Source organism: Schistocerca gregaria, chromosome 4 (assembly GCF_023897955.1).
Source record: "Schistocerca gregaria isolate iqSchGreg1 chromosome 4, iqSchGreg1.2, whole genome shotgun sequence".
In the NCBI taxonomy this organism is placed as follows: Eukaryota; Metazoa; Arthropoda; class Insecta; order Orthoptera; family Acrididae; genus Schistocerca; species Schistocerca gregaria.
In genome coordinates, this window is record NC_064923.1 from 779881811 (window position 1) to 779902027 (window position 20217).

At 43.5% G+C, this 20217-nt stretch overlaps 1 protein-coding gene across 1 annotated transcript in view; it reads left to right on the plus strand.

Annotated features, from left to right (window-relative positions):
- Nucleotides 1–5942: 5942 nt before the first annotated feature.
- The window catches only part of LOC126267933 (spidroin-2-like), a 163233-nt gene continuing 148958 nt past the window's right edge, over nucleotides 5943–20217 (plus strand). Inside the window, exon 1 of the mRNA XM_049973244.1 lies at nucleotides 5943–6121. Within this exon, the coding sequence (XP_049829201.1) occupies nucleotides 5943–6121 (179 nt within the window). The remainder of the gene's footprint in view (nucleotides 6122–20217) is intronic.

Consider the following 20217-nt stretch of genomic DNA (forward strand, 5'->3'; position numbering starts at 1 on the left):
GCCAAAGTAAATGGTCAACTGATGGTTAAAATACTGTTGTGTGTAGCAGTGGGCTGCACTCAGCGAATTCTCGACGCCTTGCGTTCATGACGGAGATGCCGTGCTGTGTAATTGCGGTAAAGTCGTATGTGCTGCGGGGTAGACAGATAGACCTACCCAAATGATCATAACGTTGTGTGAATACTATTGCTACCGACAAACGTCCGTTAATTGTGCAACAGTGATTTGTGAATTATTTATGAGGGACACAGAAATGAAAAGCAAACACCTGCCAAAATGTTCCTGCCAAAAGTAACCACCGTAAGCGTAAAGACGTTCAACCCACTGGGGGACGAAACGATCAGTTGCTCTTTCGAAGGACGCTGTCGCCTGCTGACGGATCGACAACCGCACCCACACATGCGTTTCATAGCCTGACTGAAACTGACGTCTTCATTCAGGTCACCAAAGACATGAAAATCACTTGGTGATAGATCCTGCTGTACGGTGAGTTCAGACGTGTTTCCCAACCAAATCGCTGAAGCATGGCTTTGCTCTGTTTGGCACTGTGGTGGCGGGGCTTGTCGTACAACAGAATGAGTCCGTCCAAATGCATTTCTCTGACTTGATGGTGAGTCGCATTTTCTGCAGGGTGCCTTAACAGCGCTGCGCATTGATTGTGCTCCCACATTCGAGGAACTTGATGAACACAGGGTACCTGCAATCGAAGAAGAAACTCATTGTCTCCTTACCAGAACATGCGTGAACAGATTTGGATTTCTTTTGGCGAGGGAGAAGTCTCCACCGCTGGCTTTGCCGTGTGCCCTCAGGCTGTGCGAATGCTCTCGGATGGAAGCATCCTGTTGCACGATGACGCCTGCTGTCACACTGCCAATCAGACGAAGGTTTCATACACTTCAGAGATTTGGTTGGGAAACGCAACAACATCCTCCCTACTGCCCGGATCTTCCACCGGGTGATTTTCACATCTTTGGCGACCTGGAAAAAGACATGCACAAACGTCGGTTTCAGTCGGACGAGGAAGTGCGAGGGTGGCTGTGGCAGTGGTTCCATCAGCTGCCGTTCGCTTTCTTCGAAGCAGGAATTGATAGTCTCATCTCCCAGTGGGATAAATGTCTTATTTCTTTTGAATGTAACCATTCCACAGTCCCATTGTCTCGGGGGTTCGGTTTTCATTCGTCTCCCCATTATACTATAAGATACCAACGCTACCCAACCGTTTCTAGCTGAGTGAAGTTGTTCTGTTTATTCTGTTTAACACAACTTTCAAATACAGAAAGTTCTTGATCATATTACTCTTTATTAAGCGTTACCCGTTGCAAAATTTCATCATCAGACAGAAGCTGTGGGAAGAACTATACAAAAAAATTAATGATAGAAAATATGCATAAGCGTGCATCTAAGTATTCCAATATACAGAAATTTCAGATAGTATAATACTTACACAAAAAGCAAACTTTAGTACAAAGCTCACGAAAGTGAGCACAAAGATTTAGTACGGTACAAATCTCATCTCATGTAGCTATATTTGACAGTCCCGTCATGTATTCGAATAGAACCCCTGAAACGGAGTGTTGTGGTTGAACTATCAAAGAAGTAACGAAGGCCACCAGGTAGCGTTGACCATAAAAAGCAAGTCAGTGAGTTAGTTTACAAGCTTCTGCTCAATGCTATCAAGTACATGTCAGCACCTGGTGAACATGTTTGACAAAAACATTTACGATACTTTTATGGAATCGAAACTAACAGCACGAAAAGCGCCTTGTTAGGTAACATCATAAAGAGTTATAGAGGTAATCATTAGTCAATTATCAAAACAGAAAACAATTGCAACCAATAACAGAAGTTGTATAATATAACACAAAACCAAAAATGTTCAAATGTGTGTGAAATCTTATGGGACTTAACTGCTAACGTCATCAGTCGCTAAGCTTACACATTACCTAACCTAAATTATCCTAAGGACAAACACACACACCCATGCCCGAGGGTGGACTCGAACCTCCGCCAGGACCAGCCGCACAGTCTATGACTGCAGCGCCTAAGACCGCTCGGCTAATCCCGCTCAACATAAAACCAATAAGAGTAATAAGTAAAATATAAGTCTGAAGGAATAAGTTCACAAGCATCACAAAACAAAATGTACATAAGTATCACTAAGTGTCGTCAAGTTACAATAGACGAACGTGTAATAAATGGCAAAACAGAATGACTTAGATGAGCCAGATTGTGCAACAAATTGAAATAAAAGAGCTATTATGCGGCAAAAGGGGAGCATATTTTTACCTCTTTAACTTACAGTTAGATCGTGCAGATGTCTGTTTTAAGTTACAACAGTCACAAAAAGAAATGTTATATGTGAATGACCAACTCTAATCTTTACACTAGTCGAATAAGCAATGGACGAAGTGCAATTTTACCATTTAAGTAAGGCTAGATTGGTGTCAACACACTGAAATAAAATATTACGGTTTTTGTTTATTACTTATTAAAAGCTGAAAGGTATTCTACACTGAAGAGCCAAAAAATTTGGTAGAACTGCATAATATCGTGTAGTCCCCTCGCTAGTACGTGGATGTGCCAGAACACGACGTGATATGGACTCGAATAATGTTATACCACTGTTTGTTTATGGTTCATTAAAATTTTTTTCAATTTTTTGTTTCAAAATTTTCACTTACTGGTAATATATTTTCTGTATATACAATGTAAAGTGTACTGTACTGCAGATTGAAGTTCTTTGCAGTGTGTGTGTGTAATGTATGTAAAATATTAGCTTAGTTGTTTATAACGTTAAATAATTTTTCTGATGACATTTTGTATTTAAAATATTTGTGTGTAAAAACTGTTCATGTTGATGTAAATTTGACGATTGTGAGAAATGGGCACACTTAGGAATAATGTAAGAAATAGGTGTTATGTCAAAGCCAGTGTGCTTTTGTTTGAAACAGAAGTGGCTCTGGAGAGTGGAAAAGGTGGAAAGGGCAAACTGGCGAGCCACCTAGAGGAAGCGCGGGAAGTAAGTCACACAGTCTGTAGGCAGCAGTGATTGAGGCAACACCCTTGTGGAGCATTGGAAGGTTTTTCCTGCAAATTTGCACAAAAATGCCTCGGATGGCTTACAACATAGTTGCGAGTTGTCAGGCTATTGTATGTAAGACTGAGCGACGGCAAGAAGAGAAATTGAGCTCATACAGCAAGTTACTTGTTGGCCGTAGTGTGGGTAGTGTAGTATCGCAATTGTTCGCCACACCCAGACCTGCAGCCACCAGATAAGTTTTTTTCTGTATTTTTACTTTTTTACAGCGTGAACCATTAATTTAAACCGTGTTTTAATAATCATTCTTGAACTTTAAAGAAACTGGTTCACCGTGTTAAATTCATCCTAATCATACACCTATATAGGGTTCCTTCCTGGTGTTTGATTGGTACAAGTATCCTGTTTTACAGACTTATGAAGTCCAACTCAGCACAAAGAGGCACCGTTTAAATTGTTTTTGTGCAAATAATAAGAAAGTTTATTAACTACTGCGAAGTGTTGTAGTAGAAGTTTGCTTACGTAAAATTCAGAATGAAGACAAGTTACTAGTATCTATTAAATGAACAGACAGAGTTATTTCAATGAGCAATAGCTTTTGAAAGTTAATTCCAGTAAGAAAGAGGTTTTCTTGAAGTGAAATGTATGTGCTTCAGTATCTAAGTATTTTAGTACTTAAGTTTGTTGATTATAGAAAGTGCTTTTCTGAAGGTCACCCCTGACCAAATTCTTTAGCTTGCTTAAAGTCATCTACTAGGCTTTTTATCTTTTAAAAACGTAACGTATAACGGTGTAGTCTAACATTGTTTGCCTGGAGTAATATTTATATGTAGAACCAAATTGAACAGTAGGAAGAAATTAGACAATATTTATACCTCAGCTTTACCAACTCTCCACTGTTTCATTGGCTGGATAGCCTGTTGGACATTAGTACAATTTTTAAACCACTAAATATCTTCGAACTAAATCGTCCTAGTTCCAATATAATGTTATTTATATTGCGTTTCTATCTAACTGCTGGATAAGATGTTAGGGAAACTAGTAAATAGTCTGATTTAGTTATCCTGTAAATAGGGTAACTCTATTGATTAGCTCTTCCTGTTAATAGGACTACCCTCCCACAGCGTACTTTATTTGGAAACTAAACTAAATTTTAGTATGAGGGTTACACGTGGCAACGTAGAGACCGGGATTCTGTTATTTAGGTAAAAGCATACTAAATTATAATAGTAGTAGGGTTATAATGTCTTTAGTAGTGCTGGAGGAAAATGACATCGTGAATCCTGCAGGGCTGTCCATAAATCCGCAAGAGTCGAGGGGTTGGAGATATTTTCTGAACAGCACGTTGTATGCATCCCATATACGCTCAGTGATGTTCATGTCGGGGCAGTTTGGTAGCCAGCGGACGTGTTTAAACTCAATAGAGTGTTCCTCGACCCACTCTGTAGCAATTCTGGACGTATGGGAGTGTCCCACTGTCGTGCTGGAATTTCCCAAGTCGGTAAGGATACACAATGGGCGTGAATGTACGGAGGTGGTCACACGGGATGCTTACGTACGTGTCACATGTCAGAGTCGTATCAGTGTCGCATATCACTCCAACTGCAAACCCACCACACCATTACTCAACCCCCACCAATTTGAACAGTCTTCTTCGTACGTGCACGGTCCATAGATTCATGAGGTTGTCGCCATACTCTTACACGTCCATCTTCTCGATACAATTTAAAACGAGACTTATCCGACCAGGCAACAAGTTTCCAGTCATCAACAGTCTAGTGTCAGTGTTCACTGGCACAAGCGATGTGTAAAGCTTTGTGTCGCGCTGACATCAAGGTTACAGGAGCGGGGCTTTGGCTCCGAAAGCCCATATCGATGATGTTTCGTTGAATGGTTCGCATGCTGACTATTGCTGATGGCCCAGCATTGAAATCTGCAGCAATCTGCGGAAGGGTTGCACTTTTGTTCCGTTAAATGATTATCTTCAGTTGTAGTTGGTTCCGTTCTTTGTAGGATCTGTTTCCCGCAGCAGCGATATCGGAGATTTGCTGTTTTACCACATTCCTGATATTCACCGTCCCATCGCTAGTGCGCCGACTATAACAGCACGTTCAAACTCACTTAAATCTTGATAACCTGCCATTGTACCATCAGTAAGCTGTCTACCAATTGCGCCAGATACTTGTTGTTCTACATTGACGTTGCCGATCGCAACGCCTATTCTGCCTGTTTTCATATCTGTGTATTTGAATATGCATGCCTATTTTTTCTTTGGGTCTTCAGTGTTTCTGTGATTATAAACGAAGACTCACTGCACATTTGTTGGGAAACTCGTTCAATATACATACCAGAGGGATACATACGATATGTATAAGAATCGTTTGCGAGTGGGGCTCTTTAATCTGACACCAAGTTGCACGTCAACCCTCACTCCTTTGTAGATATACATTAACTAATAACAGTGTTTGAAAATACAGTTTCAGTTGTAAAATTCTTTTTATTTAAAACACGACCGGTTTCGGGCTCTTATATGCCCATCATCAGGTGTTTCAACTCTGTGCTGTGACCCCGAGCACCGCGATGGACGAGTACAGGTGTGATACACTACTTGCTGTAGGCGTCGTCGGCGGCGCTCGGGGTCACAGCAGGAAGTTGTAACATCTGATGATGGGCATATAAGAGACCGAAACCGGTCGTGTTTTAAATAACAATAACCTTACAAGTGGAGCGGTAATTTCAACCTCTGCTATAATGCTCAGTTGCGGATGTTCCTCCGATAGGATTGTTTGTAATTAATAACACTTTATTGAGTACACCTTGAGACGAGTTCTAGAGAGAAACGATACTATGTACCACATAAATTGTAGAGAAACTTTCGTAGCGTGTATTTGATGAACTGTACGGAATGCCACAGAGCGCTCGGCGCCTGCTGGTGCGTCGCGACGCGTGGTGCGATGCGGTGGCGCTGACTCTGCCAGATGCGGCGGTGGCGCCGCCGGTAAATCCAATCAGCGCCGCCCCCGCCGCCCCCGCCGCCCCCACCGCCGCCGCCAATTACACCTGTGATGCACGGCGACGTGTGCGGTGAGGCTGCTGCCAACGCGTCCCGCCACTCACTCGTCGCTGCCCTGTAGCCCGGACCGAGGCCTCGTGATCAGCCCGCACTGTCAACGGGCGCACACCGCTTCACAGCTTCCTCTTTCACCACACGCTCACTACACTCATTTCATTAACTGATGACATTTTTCCACACTGGCTGTTACTAAATGGAGTAAATTCTTTCAACAACACTGGCGCTATTTTCAAATATGAACGTAGAGATACATACTGGCGTTCCGTTGCAAATGTAGAGACAGAGATCAGACGGTGTGAGGGTCACAATTAAGACCATTGTAGCTATGATTCTACATCAAAATATTCCACGTACTAGCCGGCCGGGGTGGCCGAGCGGTTCTAGGCGCTCCGGTCTAGAACCGCGCGACCACTACGGTCGCAGGTTCGAATCCTGCCTTGGACATGGATGTGTGTGGTGTCCTTAGGTTAAAAAAGGTTTAAGTAGTTCTAAGTTCTAGGGGACTGATGACCTAACATATTAAGTTCCATAGTGCTCACAGACATTTGAACCATTCCACGTACTGTAGCAGGCAACTGACACCTGATTTCCCTTAGGGTCGAAGGAATGCAGGACATATCGTCCTACAATTGGTATCATAGTTCGGCGGACTCCTCGGTTCAACTGATGTGGCATTAGCCCAGCGATCTTGTGCTGTAACTGGTTACTGAGATGCTGCATGCACGATAAAATTGGTAACTTACATATTAGTTACATAAGACGTCAAAGGGTATGTGTGTGATTTTAAAGTGTCTCTTACCAATGTAACCAATTGGAAGTTGCAGTGGAAATCTTATGAAATGCCCAAATTACTTCGCTACTTTTGTCAAGTTGTCAAAAAAATGGTTCAAATGGCTTTGAGCATTATGGGACTTAGCTGCTGTGGTCATCAGTCCCCTATAACTTATAACTACTTAAACCTAACTAACCTAAGGACACCACACACATCCATGCCCGAGCCAGGATTCTAACCTGCGACCGTAGCAGTCGCGCGGCTCCAGACTGCAGCGCCTAGAACCGCTCGGCCACTCCGGCTGGCCAAGTTGTTAAATACGATACATCACGAGTCTGACCTATGATCGTTGTGAAGCTGTTTCTTTCGCATGGAGTCTCATTCATTCGAGTATAACTGCCTCCAGCGGTGAGTCCTGCTTATAACTGAGGCCCGACTTCCACCAAAGACATGCATGGAGATTCCCCAGACAGTGGTGGGATATCACACTGTCGCCCGCCATATGGCCTGACCGAACCAGGAGTGCATTTTATTTCCATAGCTGGATCACTTTGGTTGTCATCCACTGCACCCTTACAGCACAGCAGTACATCGATGGTATTCTATGCCTCATTTTGTTATCCTTCACATCAAACCATGGTGGCCTTACATAACTTGCTTACATACTAGTTGGGCCACAAGAACAGTAGCCGGTTTTCGGCCTCTTCCATCTTCGTCGGACTATGTAATCTTATCCAACTAGTCCCACCTTAGACGTGTCCTCTCTGATCCCGTCAATTCACCTCAGCCGTGGTGTCTCCCTCGGTCTGTAGCCCCTCATGTCTTTCTCCATCAACTGCCTGGTGATCTGGACTTCTCGCCACATTACGTGCCCGTACCACCTCATTCTTCTCTCTCCAATCACATCCACTACGCCCAGTGACTTGTGCAGCTCCTGCCATTCGTCATATTTCCTTTTTCTCCAGTAGTCCTCATCCCTTATTGGCCCAAAAATCTATCTCAGAATGGCACTCTCAGATATCAGGAGTTTTCTTTCTGTACTTTATGTCATAGTCCAGGTCTATGTTTATGCCCTGTAGATCCTAATCTTTCGGATCTTGATAGATGCCGGGTCTTCAGCAGCTTTCTGAGTGAAAACCCCATCTGTTTCCTACTTGTATTTTTGCAATCATTTGATGGCCTATTTCCTTTCTTTCACATTTAAACTCTTTTTCAAATATTTTACCATCTACATCTAACGGTATGACATCGTTCTCCCTCATCACAAAAAAGTAATTGGTCTTATCCATATCCATCTTCAGGCCTGCTCTGTTGTCATTGCCTCTTCCATTAATACTCTTCCCATCTGAAGCAGATCTTGCTCATGGTCTGCTATTAAAACTACATCATCTGCAGATGACAGAGTGTTGATTCTTCTCCCCAGCTGAACCCCTGTCTTCAGGCTTGTTACCTTTATCAGCGCTCTTTCCACAATCATACTGAACAGACGGCGGCAGAGAAAGTCTCCCTGTCGCACTCCAATCTTCATCTCGAATTTCTCTGACATCTTTCCACTCACTTTCACTATGCGTGTTCTCTCTTACATGTTTAAGTTATTTTTATTGATTTTCTAGGTGCATGCGCCATTTCGTGTTCTTGCCACATTGCTTGCCTGTTGACACTATCATACGCTTTTTGGAACTAGACAAAACGGCATTGAAAATCTCTGAGAAATTCCGAGTTCCCTGATAGCATTTGCCGTATTTATCTAGTTGGCCCACGGTTGATTCTTCTCTTTGTAAACCCTGGGTATTGGAATGTAGGTACCTCCTGCTTCAGCAATAACATGTTGATCATCTTATAAGTAGTGCATAGTAAGATAATTCCTCTATAGTTGCTGCATCTTATTAAGTCTCGTTTCCTTAGTATTGGGCAAACGACAGATTGCTTCCATTCTGCACGGATCCTTTCTCTCCTGCAAATTAAACATCAGATGGTATACAGTCTCTGGTAGGATATCTCTTCTCTCTTCCAGCATCTTTGCAGGTGTGGCATCTATTCCTGGCGCCTTTCCTGCATTCAGCATATTTAAGGCTACTACTACATCTATGATCGGTAGTTCATTCTTGTCACTCTATCGTCTCCGCGCAATCTTCTTTTTCTCGTGCTGCTGTCGCAACGCTGTTGACGGTATCGTCCCCATTCAGAAGAATTTCAAAATAGTTTCTCTATTTGTCCGTAGCTTTCATTTGATCTCTTATCAGCTGTCCTCTCTTCTCGCTGTATCCTTTCTTCTACAAAATTACTGGGTTTACATTACAGCAAGAAAATGCCAGTTCGCATATGGCGAGAGTTCGGAATGCTAAATTCTACCTTGGGCCGGAAGGTAGCCTGATTTTTCTTCAATTCAAAGCGTTTGGAGCATTATGGGCAGCGTCCTCCCACCAATTTGGGATTTTGAGGACCTAACGGAGCAGTGGGACTGCGTTTGGCACGATATCACTCAGGAGTACGTCCAACAACTCTATCAGTCAACGTCAAGCCGTATATCTGCTTACTTAAGGGCCAGAGGTGAACAAACGAGTTGTGGAGTTGGTCAATTTGTGAATCTCTTTTTCTGGAATAAACAGTTGTAATCATTAGTTCGCCACCGATTTTGTGGCCACTCCGTTGCTCCCTCCGTGGAGCGTCTTCTTTCTTGTCTTAGAGTGTATGTGGAAAGTTTAATGTATGATTCATGTGTGCATTAAATGTACATTAATTACATGTGTGGATTATTTATCGTGTAGTTATCCAGATTGTATGTCGATGTGTTCTAACGATTTTGTAACGACTTTTTTTTTCCTTTAACCAGTGCCAATATCAAGAGTAAAGTAAATGGCACCGTACTTGAAATTTCGGCTACGTCGCTTAAATGCCCCCCTCTCCCTGGATAACCCAGTCGAAATAGTAGCAAGCCTTTTCAAGCAACAGCAGTTGATCAAGAACCGATGCGTCACAATTAACTACACTGGACAACTGCGAAAACTGAAAACGCTAAAGTCAATAAAATTTACACAACTTCGATATCTTACTCGAAGAATTAAGATACAACTTCGTCCTTCCTTCAGTTCGCAGCGCGCAATCTAGCGGCTAGCATTGCTACCTCTGGATTACAGGCTCCCAGGTTCGACTCCCAGCTGGGACGGGGAATTTCTCAGCCCGTGGACTAGGTGTGTCCTCTTCACCTCATTGTCATATCATCATCATTCGAAACGTAGCCGGGCTGGAAACGGGAAGATTGGGGACTTTTACGAGACTTGATGACCATGTTGATGTTAAGCGCCCCATAAACCAACATCATCTCCCCTCCCAACCCCCCACCCCTCCCCAAACGAGCTGTCTTTTCTGCCCAAAATGAGGCCACTATCATTAACACAGTGGTAACGTTTGTAAATATAACGTATTACCCAAGCAGTGAATGAAACAATTGGAAATAATGTTCGTTGGAACATATAAGGTAACGAAGAAACTCTTGGAATAAATATCCGCTTGCTTGAATTTATAACAGGTTCTCTTTAGAGGCAGATAAATGTGAGATTCCAATTATTACAAGTCAACAGAACTGGGCGATAAAGGGTCGTGATATTAGCATTTAACATCCTCACCACGTCACATCATGTAAGCATTGAGGGATTATATTAAGTGGTCATATAAAATGGAAGTAAAATGAACTACAAGATAGCTGTAAATGGTGATTTCTTTATTGTCACAACTGGTTTTCCTGCATTACATTGTAGCATCCTTAGGTGAACTATATAAAAAGGAAAAGATCCCATGTAACATATATGATCAAAGGACTATACGAATTTTGTAAAAAGTTTTTAAAAAGTTTTAAATTTGTCAAGACAAATTTTTAACAAAAAATTTTGAATTACGTTGTAGATCCCACGTAAAGTATTTAAGCAAGCAGAACAAGATCAATATTAAAACGTATTATTTACTATCAAAAGCTGTCTCGATCACAATTTATTTATTAAGGTGAGCGGTTTCGACCAATACTGTGGTCATCTTCAGACCAATGAGTAAGGACCTCTTTCTGCTGGTGATTCTCCAGCAGGAGGTCCTTACTCATTGGTCTGAAGATGACCACAGTAGTGGTCGAAACCGCTCACCTTAACAAATAAATTGATATCAAGATTGTTTATGATAGTAAATATTTGTAACACTACTATAACTGTTCACTCCCACAATGTATTCAAAAGTAATTAATACGTATTAGAGCACCAAACGCCACCAAACATCGCAGTTAAAAATCATATCCCTGAAGAGTGGAAGTCGTCGGAATAAATAAAAGAGGAACGTTAATGCACGACGAGAAGAAAACATATATAAGTACGGTGAGCGAAAACAAAAGATATAAATAAGAAAAGATCGAAATTGGCACCGTCAGCGAGCTAACTAACCAGCATCCCACCCCACCCCTCGCGCTTTCTCACACCCAACCCCTTTCACTCACCCTCATTCCATTATGATAACATGTCAATACCGCAAGGCTGATTGAGTAAGAAGACAATAGAGTATACGTATAGAACCCATGAAATGGAGGACACTAAATTAAAACCGCAACATACTGACATACACTCCTGGAAATTAAAATAAGAACACCGTGAATTCATTGTCCCAGGAAGGGGAAACTTTATTGACACATTCCTGGGGTCAGATACATCACATGATCACACTGACAGAACCACAAGCACATAGACACAGGCAACAGAGCATGCACAATGTCGGCACTAGTACAGCGTATATCCACCTTTCGCAGCAATGCAGGCTGCTATTCTCCCATGGAGACGATCGTAGAGATGCTGGATGTAGTCCTGTGGAACGGCTTGCCATGCCATTTCCACCTGGCGCCTCAGTTGGACCAGCGTTCGTGCTGGACGTGCACACAGCGTGAGACGAGGCTTCAACCAGTCCCAAACATGCTTAATGGGGGACAGATCCGGAGATCTTGCTGGCCAGGGTAGTTGACTTACACCTTCTAGAGCACGTTGGGTGGCACGGGATACATGCGGACGTGCATTGTCCTGTTGGAACAGCAAGTTCCCTTGCCGGTCTAGGAATGGTACAACGATGGGTTCGATGACGGTTTGGATGTACTGTGCACTATTCAGTGTCCCCTCGACGATCGCCAGAGGTGTACGGCCAGTGTAGGAGATCGCTCCCCACACCATGATGCCGGGTAATGGCCCTGTGTGCCTCGGTCGTATGCAGTCCTGATTGTGGCGCTCACCTGCACGGCGCCAAACACGCATACGATCATCCGATCATCATTGGCACCAAGGCAGAAGCGACTCTCATCGCTGAAGACGACACGTCTCCATTCGTCCCTCCATTCACGCCTGTCGCGACACCACTGGAGGCGTGCTGCACGATGTTGGGGCGTGAGCGGAAGACGGCCTAACGGTGTGCGGGACCGTAGCCCAGATTCATGGAGACGGTTGGGAATGGTCCTCGCCGATACCCCAGGAGCAACAGTGTCCCTAATTTGCTGGGAAGTGGCGGTGCGGTCCCCTACGGCACTGCGTAGGATCCTACGGTCTTGGCGTGCATCCGTGCGTCGCTGCGGTCCGGTCCCAGGTCGACGGGCACGTGCACCTTCCGCCGACCACTGGCGACAACATCGATGTACTGTGGAGACCTCACGCCCCACGTGTTGAGCAATTCGGCGGTACGTCCACCCGGCCTCCCGCATGCCCACTATACGCCCTCGCTCAAAGTCCGTCAACTGCACATACGGTTCACGTCCACGCTGTCGCCGGCATGCTACCAGTGTTAAAGACTGCGATGGAGCTCCGTATGCCACGGCAAACTGGCTGACACTGACGGCGGCGGTGCACAAATGCTGCGCAGCTAGCGCCATTCGACGGCCAAGACCGCGGTTTCTGGTGTGTCCGCTGTGCCGTGCGTGTGATCATTGCTTGTACAGCCCTCTCGCAGTGTCCGGAGCAAGTATGGTGGGTCTGACACATCGGTGTCAATGTGTTCTTTTTTCCATTTCGAGGAGTGTAGCTACTGACGTGTCAAAACATCTTTGTCAGACGGACTCTGTTATGTGAAAAGGCACCTAGCCACAGCAGAAATGTAAGATAGAAAGATAACTGGAAGTAATATAAGACAAGAATCTACAGATGCACTGTGGTGGCTGCAAGGGTACAGAGCGGTAGGCGGTCAGGCGTGTACTAACACTGAAAGTAGACATACGATGATAGGCGCTAGTGAGCGACGGTAAGACGGCGACACAAGGTAAACGCGGCGGGATTTTTTAATATGGAATGAGGTGGAGCATCCTAACAGTGAAGGAATGTACCTCAAGGTAGAATAATAAAAAAAAGTTGAGCAAAAGAATGGCTCATCGAGAGGAAGGTAAATGTCCTGATGAAAAAAGTTAATAATTAATATCCACGTTTTAGACACATGGATTGCTTGTTGAAATAATTTACACAGGGCCTATAAAAATATTTTTATAATTTCTTAAAAATTATCAATAAACTTAAAATTCGTTTAAAAATTTTAGAAACTTTCTTATAGTACTTTTATCATATGTATTACATGGAATTCTTCCTTTTTATGCAGCGAAACTGGATGTGACAATTCAGAAATCTTTAATTGCACCTGTCAAATGGTTCAAATGGCTCTGAGCACTATGGGACTCAACTGCTGTGGTTATTAGTCCCCTAGAACTTAGAACTACTTAAAACTAACTAACCTAAGGACATCACACACATCCATGCCCGAGGCAGGATTCGAACCTGCGACCGTAGCAGTCGCGCGGTTCCGGACTGCGCACCTAGAACCGCGAGACCACCGCGGCCGGCAATTGCAGCTGTCTTGCGGTACATTTTACTTCCATTCATTATGAAGTTTAACGGCTGTGGCTGCCCACATTGCTAAATTCTGTGCGAACAATGCCCTATGTTGTGGCTAAGCTATGTTTTAGTTAATTGCTTTTGAATACATTATGGGAGTCACATTCAATACGTTACAAATATTTACTATTAAAACACTCTTGATCACAATTTATTTAGTACGTTGACTGTCAGTAGTGATTCTCTAGCAGAAGAAGGTTCTTACTCATTGGTCTGAAGATGACCACAGTAGTGGCCGAAACCGCTCACCGTACTAAATAAATTGTGATAAAGACTGTTTTTAATAGAAAATATATGCTTTAATAGTATTCTTTCTTCCGGAAGAGCTAATCCCACGGCGTAACTAACAGAACTTCTGTGAAGTTTAGAAGGCAGGTAGTGAGGTACTCGCGAAAATACAGCTGTCAGGTCGGGTCGTGCGTCACACTTGGGTACCTCACTAGGTAGAGGACATTCTTGCAAAAGAGAGAGGTCCAAGCTTGTAGTCCCAGTCAGTGACGCAGTTTTAAGGAAGTCGCTGCCACAGACGTATTGAAGACCTGTGGAAAGTTTTGTTTTATTGCAGTTTGGATGTACTTTGAAAATATTTTGATGTAATTTTGGAGCGTTTTGATTCACTGATACTCCCAGACCCTCAATACAGAGAAAAGCTTACAAATTACTATCTATCTGCAATAATTTTTAATTACTCGCCTGTAAACTTCGTGGGGATTCGTGGCACTGATTCCGTCAACGACGATATAAGTATTACAGAACCGCTATGTTAACGTAGGTGATACCGATATCCCCCCAATCTAGGATAGCGTTCTCCACCATACGATCGAATGCAGATATTACGAAATTATAGCTGCTTCTCACTAACAGTGTTTCTTCTGACAAATATTAAGGAGAGGAACCGATGTATTGATCAGGCTTGAAACCTTTCCCATTAAGGAAATTATTACTCTAAGTACGCCGGGGTGGCCGAACGGTTGTAGGCACTACAGTCTGGAACCGTGCTGCCGCTACAGTCGCAGGTTCGAATCCTGCCTCAGGCATGGATGTGTGTGGCGTCCTTAGGTTAGTTAGTAGATCTAAGTTCTAGGGGACTGATGACCTCGGCAGTTAAGTTCCATAGTGCTCAGAGTTGTTACTCTAAGTACAGTTAGTGTGCTATGAGTACGAAAAAGAAACCGGAGCTACATGACACCAAATTCATGAAAAGAAAACTGGGGTAGATGGCGAAGACAGCGGTAACTGGGAAAAGAAGAGTCTATTGCAGATATGCGATCCGAGTTTACACATGACTTTAAAAATTTCATGTTTGGAGAAATCTGGTTATGAAAGGGGGACTTCAGCATTGACAGTAAACAGCAATGGAAACTGGGCACTTGTTGGCGTACTGGTCGAAGTCAATGTAATTGCACGTTTTGCGGGTGGTGGAGGGGGGGGGGGGGGGGGAGGGTTGTCGATTGACGATACGAGTATATGTCTTAATTGTAGAAGGATGGTGCATTATAGAGACGTGATGTCAAGATAAAACTGCCGACCATGTCCCTGTACGTATGAGCAATACTACGTAATATTGGACCATGACTGCTGCTACTCCAAGAACTTCACTACATGCGGTTACACGTTGTAAGTCATAGAAATGAATGCCCCCTTGGAGACACACTGTGTTGTAGTAATATTGACTGAGTCCAAACATTTTGGTGTCAGGATACTCAATGTTGCTATCGTTTCTCGTCGTCCTGTATCCTTCCAAGAAAGTCAAAGGCTTGGAACCACAAGCACGTTTCTCATGAGTTCGGACTTTCCCCCATACATGATGCTCTGGGACGCACACATGCGGAACGTTTCGATGTTAATCAGTTTGCACGAGGGATATTGCTCTTGTGTTATTTCAGTCAATGTCACACACCCGTTGGTAATATAGGGGTAGTATAAACTGAGAACCGTGCTGCAATGTTATTGACCGTGAGCATAATGGCATCGATGGGATGGGATGTTTTGTGGAGGTGACGAGAGCAATGGTATGGATCTCGAGTAATCAGGTAAATTGCGTTGAAATTGTGGAAAACCTGGTGAAATTGCGAAAATGTATGAAGAATACATAAAAATAAGAAAAATATAACAAAAATTAGGGTGTTTCATGTTCGTCTGCGTGTACGAAAACCATTCCATTCCTCTAACTGCGTGACGGTAACTGATGGTGCATATCATCCGTGATCCATGGGCTGAAGTGATGCAGACCGCCCTCCCCCCTCTGCCCCCTTGTTCTACACGCTGTTACGCATTGAAAGCCATACAAATTTGGGTAGAATGCACTGAAATGTGAAAATCGACGGAAAATACGTCAATCGGAGGAAAATCCAACATAAATATTGGTACGTACATGCTAGCCTGAGTGTATGACAATCATCCCATTCCTCCACCACTGTGAATGAGAACTGATGATGCATACTATCCGTTGCTCTATGGGCTTAAGTCCAGCAGAATACACTCTGTTTCACATATGGTTATGTATTGTAAACCATAAAAATGGAAGACACAGTGTCGAAACATGTAGAGGTCATGATGTACCAACGTGTAGGAGACTGAAGCAGTGACCATGTACATAGGTACACAACTACGAATCAGTGCTCTTGGTCTCTTGAAAATGGAACACCGAAACATTGTGATGGATGAGGGGTTGTGCAGCTAGTAACAGAACATAACTTTGTGGAGTTTAAGAGTGATTAAGCTGATTATCAATCTTATCTAAGTTAGCAGCAAGAGTGAGAGAGAAATAGTAGTAAATTTGAATTGCTATTTGTGTTTCAATTGTTCTTTGTCCTGTTGTTTGTCTTTAATTGTTCTTTCTCCGTGCATTTGCGGGATTTTATACGTACCTCATCGAGTTTACAAAGCACTCAGACTAACGAGTACTGTACTATTAAGCTGATACATGTAACTTCTGGGTGGTGCTACTACTTATTCTCACCAGACTGAGTAATACGGTTCTGTGCTGTGTCCACTAGACAGGAAATGGCTCACCTAGGAGCCGTAAATTGGTTTGTTTGGCTAAATTCTATGTATACATGGTCAACCAGAATTCCACCAAAAACATTTCAGATGCTGTTCTGGGGCGTTTTCTGAGTCTTTTGGTATAAGGGACGTGTGGCCTCCTGTGGCTTGTTATTGAGCCGCATCACGCGTTACGAGGATTGTGTTGATACTTATTGTTGCTCTATCCCAGCACGTACATTTCGCTCGGAAATGTAATGCCACGACACATAGGCTGATGTGCTTACACAGAGTCAGATACTCCTGACTCATGTCACTACACCTTGTGTAGGGTTAGATGACAATTGTGTAGGTCTTGTATATAGTTTGAATGGTATTAGTTTATACTGGCACAGGTTTAATGTGTAAACTGAGTTAATCATATACAACTACACTGACACTTGTTCCATTTTGTCCTGTTAGATCCTTCCACGATGTTGTGATACAGAGCACTATTGTGATACTGAATGTGTGAGACACTTCCTCCCATGTTCTGAGGACATAATTATTAAGAGAAGTGGTACATCTTAGAGCCGGCTGGTCAATACGAAACGTAATTTTGTTTATTAGGTTTCTATTTACGACTTACGACTAAAATAGGCCACTGAACTCGTGAGACGTACAGATATCATCGAACATCACATGCAAATTTGGAATCGTCTTAGTATTATGAGTCCTGGACAATTGTTTAAAATGTGGGGTTGAATGACAGTTAATGTGGAACGATGGGTGGTGAGTGTGGAATGATGGTCATCAATAGTTTCATTAATGACCAGCTTGTTGGCCACCACATGCATCGTGGTGCAACCGGCTGCCAGTGGAGTCGCGCAGGAGCAGAATGAACGGGAGTTTCTGGATCAAGGCACAGACCACCGCTGATCACCCCGAAATGGGTCAAGGGGGTGTGAGACTCCTGTTCACCTACGAATGTGTTTCTGAATTCTCTGTGGTGTCTGACATTCGGCCAAGACAACTACAGAGTGGATCGATTTATAATGTGCTGTGTCCATAAATCGAGTCTTCAGTTCATAGATCGAGTCTGAGTAAGTGACACGGGTTTGTGAGATACTGCAGAACGTGTGTACACATTTGAATGACAATTGTGATGTGTAGAGGGAACTGTATTCTATTCATGGAGATAGTGCAGCATGGTGTGCAAGTCTGTGTGTCAAAGAGCACCACTAAACATTTCACAATTTGCTCTTAAGGTGTTGTTCCATGCATTTTCCAATGTTGACAATCATTTTGTAGCACTGACAGGAGTGTACCATAATTTCCGAACTGTAATCATACGAGAACAGTGAGCGCTGTACATCTCCGGAAAGCAACGTAGAGCAGCTAGCACAAAGAATCTATGTCTCTTTTTTTCTTCTTTGCTGTAACAGGTAGTAGGTTTTTCTCACCATAGGGAGTGGGTTAAAAACCTTGCGGGATGAAAATTTGTCGGCTATGGGAAATATTATGCCTGCCTTTGGAGTACCAAGAGCGTGGCACTCTACACAACTAACATGCCTATATCGGAAAACCACATTACATTAATATTATAGCGTTTCTAGAATGAAAACTCTACAGCGGAGTGTGTGCTGATATGAAACTTCCTGGCAGATTAAAACTGTGTGCCGGACCGAGACTCGAACTCGGGACCTTTGCCTTCCGCGGAAAAGTGCTCTACCAACTGAGATACCCAAGCACGACTCACGCCCCGCCCTCACAGCTTTAGTTCTGCCAGAATTCTCGGTCAGCACACAGTTTTAATCCTCCAGGAAGTTTCATATCGGCGCACACTCCGCTGTACAGTGAAAATTTCATTCTAGAAACAACCCAAGGTGAGGCTGATTAATAGTCACTATCGATATATCTGATGTTATCTTTGTTTGTGTTGACACTTGTACTGTGTGTGGTATCTTCCTTGTTTCTCCTCTGTGAACGGAGGTATTAAATTCCCTTGCACATTGCTTCCTCCTCGCATTTGCGCCTTGAGAATGGCGGGGTGTGGTCCTGTTGAAAAACCGGTGTTGCTCGACGACGTCACCCGGCAGCCAACACGTTAGCTATTTCAACACTGGTGATGCAGACACCCCAAAATATTGAGACAGAATAGCCAGAACGAAGACCAGGTCCCAAAGCTGTGTTTTCAGTTAAGAACATCATTTACGATTAAAACCACATATGTTAGGATCACCAACGCACACTAAGAACAGAACTGAACTCCTGTTTGGAGATTGTTACTATTCATTTAAATATCGAGTATTCAAGAAAATACAAACATAAGGAATTTAGAGAATCTTCCAGAACTGATAAATACTGAATGACAAGTAGCCGTAAGTAGGCAGCACGCCATTCAGTGACACCAAACGCCAAGCCAAACAGCTTGCAGCACATCTCCCGACATTGCTCCCTCTCCTGGAAAAACAGCGACCCATGCTTTGAGAAATTCTAGTTGGAGCCCACCCTAGTACCCTGGATTTTAAACTTGCCAATGGGTTTCTGTTCGGCAGCGCTGACGGCTCCTTGTGTTTGGTCTTGTCCTGTTCATGACGACGAACACCAAAGGTAGCCCGTCCCATTGAAGCTACGCAACGGTCAAGCGGGTCTCTGGTTTCCTTGAACGAGAGGTCATCATCGTCGGCCTGCTCCTGAGGACTTTAATAGAGAGTAGTGTGGAGGACAGGTACGACGTCTCATAATGCTCAACTTCGAATGCGATGGCCGACAAGCGACTAAGCACAAGACACGGACCAAAGTAGCGGTTTAGTAACTTTTTACGATATTTTTAATTGACACACAGGCGTAAAGATTATTCACACGAAGCTATTTCCTTTTTTTTTTTTTATTTATCAGTCTTCTGACTGTTTTGATGCAATCCATCACGATTACGTCTTCTGTGCCAATCTCTTCATCTCAGACTAGCACTTGAAACCTACGACCTAGATTATTTACTGGATATAATCCAGTCTCTGCCTTCCTATACAGTTTTGTGCTCTGCAGCTACCTCTAGTACCATGGCAGCCATTCCCTGATGTCTTAACAGATGTCCTATCTACTCTTCGCTACTCCTTGTCTGTGTTTTCCACCTATTTCTTTTCTGTCCGATGCTGCGCAGAACCTCCTCATTTCCCCACCTTATCAGTTCACGTAATTCTCAACATTCGTCTCTAGCCCTAAGTCTCAAATGCTTCGATTCTGTTCTCTTCAGCTGTGCCCAAGGTCCACGTTTGACGACCGTACAATACTGTGTTCCAAACGCACATTCTCAGGAATTTCTTCCTCAAATTAAGACCTATGTTTGGTACTAATAGACTGCTATTGGACAGGGACGCCCTTTCTGCCATAGCTAGTCTGCTTTTGATGCCCTCCTTTCTCCGTCCGTCATGGGTTATTTTGCTGCCTTGGCAGCTAGACTCCTTAATTTCATCTACTT